This window comes from Carcharhinus amblyrhynchos, chromosome 8, assembly GCF_965287045.1.
Source record: "Carcharhinus amblyrhynchos chromosome 8, sCarAmb.v2.hapA, whole genome shotgun sequence".
In the NCBI taxonomy this organism is placed as follows: Eukaryota; Metazoa; Chordata; class Chondrichthyes; order Carcharhiniformes; family Carcharhinidae; genus Carcharhinus; species Carcharhinus amblyrhynchos.
In genome coordinates this window covers 109,491,189-109,500,905 of record NC_137331.1, presented here as the reverse complement: position 1 = coordinate 109,500,905, position 9,717 = coordinate 109,491,189, and the positions used below count along the sequence as shown (strand labels likewise).

At 48.7% G+C, this 9,717-nt stretch overlaps 1 protein-coding gene across 1 annotated transcript; it reads left to right on the top strand.

Moving 5' to 3' along the window:
- The first annotated feature begins 361 nt into the window (after positions 1-361).
- Positions 362-7,850, top strand: chrac1 (chromatin accessibility complex subunit 1). The gene is made up of 3 exons (XM_080194993.1): positions 362-539; positions 3,981-4,104; positions 7,302-7,850. The coding sequence occupies exons 1-3, from the start codon at positions 369-371 to the stop codon at positions 7,460-7,462; spliced, it is 456 nt and encodes a 151-aa protein (XP_080051119.1). The 5' UTR covers positions 362-368; the 3' UTR covers positions 7,463-7,850.
- Positions 7,851-9,717: the final 1,867 nt, after the last annotated feature.

The following is a 9,717-nucleotide window of genomic DNA, read 5'->3' as shown; positions in this document are numbered from 1 at the left end:
TATATCGCGAATAGTTACAAAATGTAGACTTGTTGTAATATATTACATCACCGTTCTGTCCGAATAACCCTTCTGGAGAAACAAAAGCTATATTTGAAGATATTTATTTATGTTGCTCTCCCCCATCCCGTGTGGAACATCCCGGGTGGTTGCTACCAACTCCCTTACAGTATTAGAGAGGGTTATGGTGTGTTTTAAATTATCTTGTGTCAATCTGGGGGACTAACAGCCAGTCCTGATCACTCAGTGTATTATAGTTCTGTGTTGATTTGGGGTTACTAGGTGTGGTTGTGAGCTGTGAAGCGGAATTCCCCAGTCTCCCCACTTCCCGCACCCCCCCCAGCCCCGCAGTGGGCGCGCTCTCCAACATGGCGGAGGTGAAGCGGCGCGAGGGCCTGAGGTTCCCGGCTCGGGCCAGTCCCAACCCCGGGCCCGGGCCCGCCGCGCTGCCCCTCTCCCGGGTCAAACTCATCATGAAGAGCTGCCCCGACGTCTCCAGCATCAACCAGGACGCGCTCTTCCTCACCGCCAAGGCCACGGTGAGCGGCGGCGGGGAGGGTGGGTTCGGAGGTTCGGGAGCGGGAGATGGGGGGGGGGGGGGGGGTGGGGGTGGGGGGAGCGGGAGATGGTGGGGGGGGGGGAGCGGGAGATGGTGGGGGGGGGGTGGGGGGGGGGGAGCGGGAGATGGTGGGGGGGGGGAGCGGGAGATGGTGGGGGGGGGAGCGGGAGGTGGGGGGGGGGGCAGCGGGAGATGGTGGGGGGGGTGGGGGGGGGGGAGCGGGAGATGGTGGGGGGGGGGGAGCGGGAGATGGTGGGGGGGGGGGGTGGGGGGGGGGAGCGGGAGATGGTGGGGGGGGGGGGGTGGGGGGGGGGAGCGGGAGATGGTGGGGGGGGGGGGTGGGGGGGGGGGAGCGGGAGATGGTGGGGGGGGGGGGTGGGGGGGGGGGAGCGGGAGATGGTGGGGGGGGGGGGGTGGGGGGGGGGAGCGGGAGATGGTGGGGGGGGGGAGCGGGAGATGGTGGGGGGGGGGGGGGGGGGGAGCGGGAGATGGTGGGGGGGGGAGCGGGAGATGGTGGGGGGGGGTGGGGGGGGGGGAGCGGGAGATGGTGGGGGGGGGGAAGCGGGAGATGGTGGGGGGGGGTGGGGGGGGGGGAGCGGGAGATGGTGGGGGGGGGTGGGGGGGGGGAGCGGGAGATGGTGGGGGGGGGAGCGGGAGATGGTGGGTGGGGGGGGGAAGCGGGAGATGGTGGGGGGGGGGGGGAGCGGGAGATGGTGGGGGGGGGGGGGGAGCGGGAGATGGTGGGGGGGGGGGGAGCGGGAGATGGTGGGGGTGGGGGGGGGAGCGGGAGATGGGGGGGGGGGGGGGGAGCGGGAGCGGGAGATGGTGGGGGTGGGGGGGGGGAGCGGGAGATGGTGGGGGAGGGGGTGTGGGGGGAGAGCCGGGGGGTGGGGGGGGGGGAGCCAGAGGGCGGGGGGAGAGCCAGGTGGTGGTGGGGGGGGGTCGAGAGCGGAGTCGTGGGGACTGGGGTGGGAGAGGAGGAGAGCGGAGTCGTGGGGACTGGGGTGGGGGAGGAGGAGAGAGCGGAGTCGTGGGGACTTGGAGGGGGGAGGAGGAGAGAGCGGAGTCGTGGGGACTGGGGTGGGGGAGGAGGAGAGAGCGGAGTCGTGGGGACTTGGAGGGGGGAGGAGGAGAGAGCGGAGTCGTGGGGACGGGGGGGGGAGAGGACGGAGTCGTGGGGACGGGGGGAGGAGAGGGCGGAGTCGTGGAGACGGGGGGAGGGCGGAGTCGTGGGGACCGGGGGGTGGTGGGAGAGAGCGAAGTCGTGGGGGTGGGAGAGAGCGGAGTCGTGGGGACTGGTGGGGGGTGGGAGAGAGCGGAGTCGTGGGGACTGGTGGGGGGGGGAGCACAGAGATTCTCCAGAGACTTGCTGAACGTTCCTGGACCAGGAAGCCTCCATGGTTTATGCTGTCGCATGTCAAGTTTTGTAATCACAAAAAGTTATGCTAATTTTTTTGTTTGTACTCGTTAGAGTTTAGAAGAATGAGGGGAGATCTCATTGAGACGTATAAGATGATGAATGGGATGGATAGGATAGAGGTGGAAAGACTCTTCCCGCTCAAAAAAGACAGTAGGACTAGGGGGCACAGCCTCAAGATAAAGGGGGGGCAGTTCAGAACGGAGTTGAGGAGGAACTTCTTCACTCAAAGGGTGGTGAATCTCTGGAATTCTCTGCCCGTTGAAGTGGTGGAGGCTGCCTCGCTAAATATTTTTAAGAAGCGGGTTGATGGGTTTTTGATAAGAGAGGGGATTAAGGGTTATGGGGAGAGGGCGGGAAAGTGGAACTGAGCCACGACAGATCAGCCATGATCTTATTGAATGGCGGGGCAGGCTCGAAGGGCCAGATGGCCTACTCCTGCTCCTATTTCTTATGTTCTTATGTTCTTAAATAAACTTTGGTAAAAACTTCCTAGTGGGTCACTTGAATCAAACCTGGAGTGAAACCCGTATTCTCAACCCAGTGACAAATTCAAGTGTAAAAACTTAGGGTCTAGACTAACTTCATAAAAGACCTTGGAGTTTCTGGCCTGGTATGGTTACTGGGCAGTAATGAGAATAAAGAAAGTCTTAACAGGGGGAGAGTGAGTAAGAAGTGGTGGGGGGAGGGAGGGTGGATTTGGGGAACAAAAACAGAAAATGCTGAAAATCTGACAAAGGGTCATCCAGACTCTAAATGTTGATCTCTATTCTCTCTCCACTGAAGCTGTCAGACCTGCTGAGATGTTCCAGCATTTTCTGTTTCAGATTTCCAGCATCTGCAGTATTTTGCCTTTTGCCTTTAACTTGGGGATGGAGCGGGAGGGGAGAGTTTAGGGGAAATGATCAGGGAGGGGTGAGTGAGTGGAGTGCTTAAGCTGGGAAATGGAGTTGAGACTGTCGTGATCTGACTGAACGGTGACACAAACCTGAGGGGCTGTGCTGCCACCCCTTGCCTGCACTCCTATTTCTTTTGTTTGTATTATTCATCTTGAACTCTGAGCAGCCACGAGATTCCAGCTCCTGTATCCTGTCAGCGTACCTGGAAAAGCACAACTGGTTTCCTGAAATTGGAATTGAAGCAATATTAATCTAAAGGCTGCTTTGTGGCACTACTGCCTCACAGCGCTGGAGCCCTAGGTTCGATTCCTGGCTAGGGTCACTGTATGGAGTTTACACAGTCTCCCCATGTCTGCATCGGTTTCCTCCGGGTGCTCTGGTTTCCTCCAATGGTCCAAGGATGTGCAGGTTAGGTGGATAGGCCATGCCAAATTGCCCCTTAGTGTCAGGGGGACCAGCTAGGGTAAATGCATAGAGTTATGGGGATAGGGCCTAGATTGGATTGTGGCTGGTGTTGACTCAATGGGCCAAGTGGCCTCCTTCTGCACTTAAGGATTCTAAGTTGAACAGGGCTGCATTGTTGTTACTTACTTAACTCTTGAGCCTTGCAAGCTTTTCATTGGGATTAGATTTTTAAAAGATCTAATCCAAGTATACATAACTGGTTAAAATTTGTATTCCAATAGTTGCCTGTGTTCACGTTGTATTGCTGTTGGTGAAATTAGGATTTCTTATGTTGGGAATACTAATTTAAACCTCCCTGTAAAATTGGACAGTGGTGTGGTTATTTGTAAATTTCCAACCTTAGTGGAGTAAATCAGTCACAAAAGTGGGAGACCTGCATTGTGCTGGTTTCTCTTTACAGCTGTCAAAAATACAAGCACCATCTTCAAAGTAGCATGGCTGCAAACCTCCTGATAAGTGCCACCGATGTGTGTTTTACTGATGGTGGAAAAATCACCCAGTCAGTTGATGGGAACAGGATAGATACTGTGCATTTCTGCATTTTCCTCACATGTGTATGGCTTAAAAGAATGTCAGTGTTGTAAACCACTCTGGCAGGAAATCTGTTGCATATGAACCGCTTTTTGTGATTACATTTCAGGAATTATTTGTGCAGCATCTTGCCACATGTGCGTACAAAAGCAGCAGTTCAGAAAAGAAGGAGCTGACCTACAATGACCTAGCTGACTGTGTGGAGAACTCTGAAACATTCCAATTCCTGGCTGGTGTGTATATTCCCACTAACTGTTATGTGAAAATTAATGTGTCTCTTTTCACCCAGAATCTGAGTTGAAGGGTTGCAGCGTGCAGTGGATAACATCACCAGTGTGGAAAAACTCATACAAGGGAGCTCTCAAACTGGGTTCTGCAGAACAGGCTGATCCATACAATTTAAGTTTCATGGTGATCCCAGCTTGTCAAGTCAAAGGTTGGCTTCTGCAAAACTCAACCTCTGACTGAACAAGCTAGTCATGATGTGGGTATGCCGGCGTTGGACTGGCGTAAACACAGTGAAAAGTCTGACAACACCAGGTTTTAGTCCAACCTATTTATTTGATAATAGACTCACAAGCTTTCGGGTTAGTCCCTTCGTCAGGTGAATGGAGAGTTCTGGCCTCAGACAGAGCATATAAAGCACAGACAGATTAGAGATTACTGATTAGAATGCGAATCCTTACACCTAACCTGCTGTTCAAGACCTGAAGTGGCTGATAATGTGAGTGGAAGGAGCACTGTACTGTCTGGAGACAATACACATCTCTTTAAACTGTGATCAGTGCTCCTTCCACTCACATTATCAGCCACTTCAGGTCTTGAACAGCAGGTTAGGTGTAAGGATTCGCATTCTAATCAGTAATCTCTAAACTGTCTGTGCTTTATATGCTCTGTCTGAGGCCAGAACTCTCCATTCACCTGACGAAGGGACTAACCCGAAAGCTTGTGAGTCTATTATCAAATAAATAGGTTGGACTAAAACCTGGTGTTGTCAGACTTTTCACTGTGAACAAGCTAGAACAGCTCAAAACTCAAATTTCGAGATCAGGGTGAGCCCACGCAGGATGGCGCGAGGTGGCTGGTAGCGAGTGCCGCAATGGCGAGATTGGAGCCGGCAAGTGGGAGCGGGGCCTGCACGGGGGAGTGAGGCAACAATGGGTGGCGGTGGCAAGAGTGGGGCTGGTGAGAGGAGCAGTGGCAAGAGCTGGGCTGCTGAGAGGGTGTGGCAAGAGCAAGGCCAGCGAGGAAGAGCAGTGACAAGATTTGATTTATTGTTACATTTATTAACATACAGTGAAAAGTATTGTTTCTTGCACACTATACAGACAAAGCATACCATTTATAGAGAAGGAAAGGAAAGGGTGCAGAATGTAGTGTTACAGTCATAGGTGTAGAGAAAGATCAACTTAATGCAAGGTAAGTCCATTCAAAAGTCTGACAGCAGCAGGGAAGAAGCTGTTCTTGAGTTGGTTGGTACGTGACCTCAGACTTTTGTACGATTTTCCTGCCGGAAGAAGGTGGAAGAGAAAATGTCTGGGTGGGGGGGGTCCTTAATTATGCTGGCTGCTTTTCCAAAGTTGTGGGAAATGTAGACAGAGTCAGTGGATGGGAGGCTGGTTTGCGTGATGGATTGGGCTGCATTCACAAGCTTTTGTAGTTTCTTGCAGTCTTAGGCAGAGCAGGAGCCATACCAAGCTGTGATACAACCAGAAAGAATGCCTTCTATGGTGCGCTGTAAAAGGTGATATGAGTCTGTGCTGACATACCAAATTTTCTTTGTCTTCTGAGAAAGTAGAGGTGTTGGTAAGCTTTCTTAACTATAGTGTCAACATAGGGGGACCAGGACAGGTTGTTGGTTATCTGGACACTAAAAATTTGAAGGTCTCAACCTTTTCTACTTCATTCCCTTGATGTAGACAGGAGCATGTTCTCTACGCTTCCTGAAGTCGATGATAATTTCCTTCATTGAGGGAGAGGTGATTATTGCTGCACCAGTTCGCCAGATTCTCTATCTCGTTCCTGTGCTCTGCCTTGTCATGGTTTGAGATCTGTCCCAGTAAGGTGGTGTCGTAAGCACACTTGAAAATCGAATTGGAGGGGAATTTGACCACACAATCATTAGTGCATAAGGTGTATAGTAGGGGGCTGAGGACGTAGCCTTATGGGGCACCACTGTTGAGGATGGTCATGAACGAGGTGTTGTTGCCTATCCTTACTGATTGTGGTCTGTGAGTTAGGAAGTTCAGGATCCAGTCGCAGAGGGAGGAGCTGAGGCCCCCGCTGTAGAGTTTGAAGATGAGTTTTGTGGGAATAATAGTGTTGAAGGCTGAGCTGTAGTCAATAAATAGGAGTCTGACATAGATGTCAGCAAGGGGGAGTGGTGCTGAGAATGGGGCTGCAAAGGAGTGCAGTGGGAGAGCGGGACCAGTGAGAGCAAGGTTATGAGGAGAAATGGTGGCGGGAGAAGGGCTGGCAAGTGATGAATGACTTGTGTGAGGAACAAAGGGATCTTGGAGTATTTATACAGCAATCAATAACATTTTTCACGTTAGCAAGATCGTAATAAAAGCAAATCAAGAGCAAGGTTTTACATTTATTGAGATAGTAGGCAAGTTATTCTAAATCTGTAGTGAAACTTGTAGACCACACAGTAATGTGTGCAGTTCTGGTCATATTACAAAAAGGCTGAAGAAGTATTGGGGTGGGTGCAGAGAAGATGTAAAGGTGATGTGAGAGTCTGCATATCAGGAATGAATTGACAGCCTAGGTCTCTTTTTATCTTTCAAAAAGGAAGAGTTGAAAGATGGCCCAGTAGGTCTAGAAAATAATGTAAGGTTTTGCTTGAGTAGATGCAGAGAACATTTCCTCTTGTGAGGAAAGTGTAAAGCCAACAATACAAGTTTTACAAATAGGGCAGGGGGTCTCCAAACTACGGCCCACAGCGGGCCACATCCAGATCGGAGTTTGGAGACCGCTGAAATAGGGAATTCAGTAAAAGCCTCAGAAGTAGCACTGAGATGATATTCTTTGCGTCAGTTACAATGGCTTGAGAAAACTCATTCTCTCGATTTCAGCCAATTCATGTTGTTGCTTTTAGGACTACACTTCTTGCCCATCCCTCAGGCCTGGTGATAGTTTTTACAACTGCATGGGCTGTTGCTTCAGAGTCAGTCACCAAAGTCTGACACAGCAGTCACATCTGGTTACAGTTGGCAGGTTTTTGATATAAAAATTATTAGTGAACCAGTTTAGTTTTATTTCACAGTTCAGCAGTATCGCGATCACTTTTTAACAAAATTTAAGTGTGTAAAATCCATCACCAGGTTTGTATTGCTACCAAAGGCTCATTTCGGCCTGTGTCCCACACTTTACCTCAGAACTTAATATAAAGTACATCTGCTTTAACCATGCAGTAATATTCTTACAGATATCTTGCCGAAGAAGATCTTGGCAAGTGAATACCTCCGGATACTGGAGGAGGAGAAGGATGGAGGTGGTGGTGGTGGAGATCGGGAAGGTGACGATGATGAAAATGACGAGGGTGATGAGGAGGATGACGATGAGGAGGATGAAGAAAATGAATCCTAAAGGAAATTGAGAAAGTGCTTTTTCACTGTACCAGCATCTAGCCGACAATTGTCCAAAGGCTTTCAGTGGGCAGCAAGAAGAAAACACAAAGCCTTAAGACTATTGTGCATTTGGGATAAGTCAGCACAACTTACACATGCACAATTCGTAAATTCCACAAATTAAACAACTGTGAAGAACTGAACAATGATCGAATAGGAAGTCTGGAGTTAGTGTTAACAGTTCCGTCAGTTCAATGATTGGAAACTGCTGTATTTTTTTGAAAAGATCAGTTTTTTTCCTTCCTAGTTGTGTTATTGGTAAATAACAGAACAAACTTGGTATAATATTGTGTATATATGTGAAATATACTTTTGTATGTTTGGAAAAATAAAGAAAGAGACAAGTATTCTAGTAGGCTGAGTTAATTTAGTTACCAAAAAAGCAAGTTTGAGGAGGGGTGTGTTATTTATTAGCAGAAATATGTTCACTTTTATAGCTTTTAAGTAGGGTAGAGTCAGTGCCGAGCGCAATCTCTATTCAAAATTAGTCACACTTTGTAAATATTTCTTCATTTGCAAGCAAGCTGCAGAGTTCATGATCGGACTTCGCACAAAGCCCTTCCCCAGCTCTCTAGAAATGTAATTACAGGCAGCCATGCTCATAGTGAATGGTGGTGCAGGCACAAAGGACCCTTTTCCTTGATACACTTCTTAAAACCACCCTCTTTGACCAAGCTTTTGGTCAGCTAATCTAATATCACCTTATCTGGCTTGACCCCATGATTTGTTTAGTGATTCCTGTGAAATTTCTTGGGAGATTATCAGCTGTCCTCAGAGAGGACACCTTGGAGGGCTCATGCAGCAAGGCAATATGGGTAGAGCTCAGGAATAGGTAAGGTGTAGTCACAGTGTTGGGGGTTTACTATAGGCCACCCAACTGCCAGCAGGAGATTGAGAAAAAGATATGGAGGCAAATTTTGGCAAGGTGTAAAAGTAACAGGATTGTTGTGGTGAGCGATTTTAATTTCCCCTATATTGACTGGGACTCAGTGCTCAGATGGAGCAGAGTTTGTAAGGAGTAGCCAGAAGGGCTTCTTGAAACAGGGAAGGAGCCACACTGGACCTGGTATTGGGGAATGAGCCCAGCCAGGTGGTCAGTGTTTCAGTGGGGGAGCAGTTCAGGAACAGTGATCACAATTTAGTATGCTTTAAGGTACTGATAAATAAAGATAAGTATAGTCTTCATGTTAAGGTGCTACATTGGGGGAAGGCTATTTACACCAATATTAGGCAGGAACATTGAGGGCAAATCAACATCTGGCACATGGGAGGCTTTCACCTGTGAGTTGATAGGGATTCAGGATCAGCACATTCCTGTAAGGATGAAGGATAAGTATGGCAAGTTTTGGGAACCATAGATAATGAGAGATACTGTGACCTAGTCAAGGAGAAAAAGAAAGCATTTGTCAAAGTTAGAAGTCTGGGAACACATGAAACAAGTGTGGAATACAAGTAGGAAGAAACTTAAGCAAAGAGTAAGAGGGGCTAAAAGAGGTCATGAAAAAGCATTGGCCAGCAAGATTAAGGAAAACCCCAAGGCTTTTTATATGTCTATACTGAGGTAGACTAAGCTTCATTATATGACTGTACTAAGATAAATCAGTTACAATAGTCCTGCAATGCTAGTGTAAGCCTATTTGAGACACTAATAAATATTTAGTGGTTAGAAATGCACAGGTTTCAGGGGTAAAACAATATAATTCAAATACCAAGGTTCTGAATTCTTAAGTGAGAACAACAGAGTCCTCACCTATGCCTGACCAAATAAGTAGAAGCAAGCAGTGTTTGTAAATCAAGTAAAATTTATTAAGCAAGATGTTACATATACGTAAAAGCAAAGAAGACAACATGGAAGTTTCTTTGTCCCTCAAGGCTTAGGATTCCTCATATGCTGCCAACAGAGGCAATGTATTTCTTCTCTTCCTGTAACTGAACTATGTTGCACAACCACACCATAGGAGCAATGGTGAAATGTAGAAGACCACATTTCTAAATGTTATCCCTAACTCTGACTGTTCCTTGCCCCTTTTTAGGAAATAGTCCAAATGGCCTCTTTTCATTGGTTAGGGGGCCAGGTCCTACATTTGTAATCAGAGCTATGCAAGACTGAGACAAATGTCCACATCTTATTTTCTTGCGACCCCAGAGATTATATGGTGAACAAATTACATCATTTCAAATAGAGTGGTTCTGCAAACCCATCACATCCGCTTT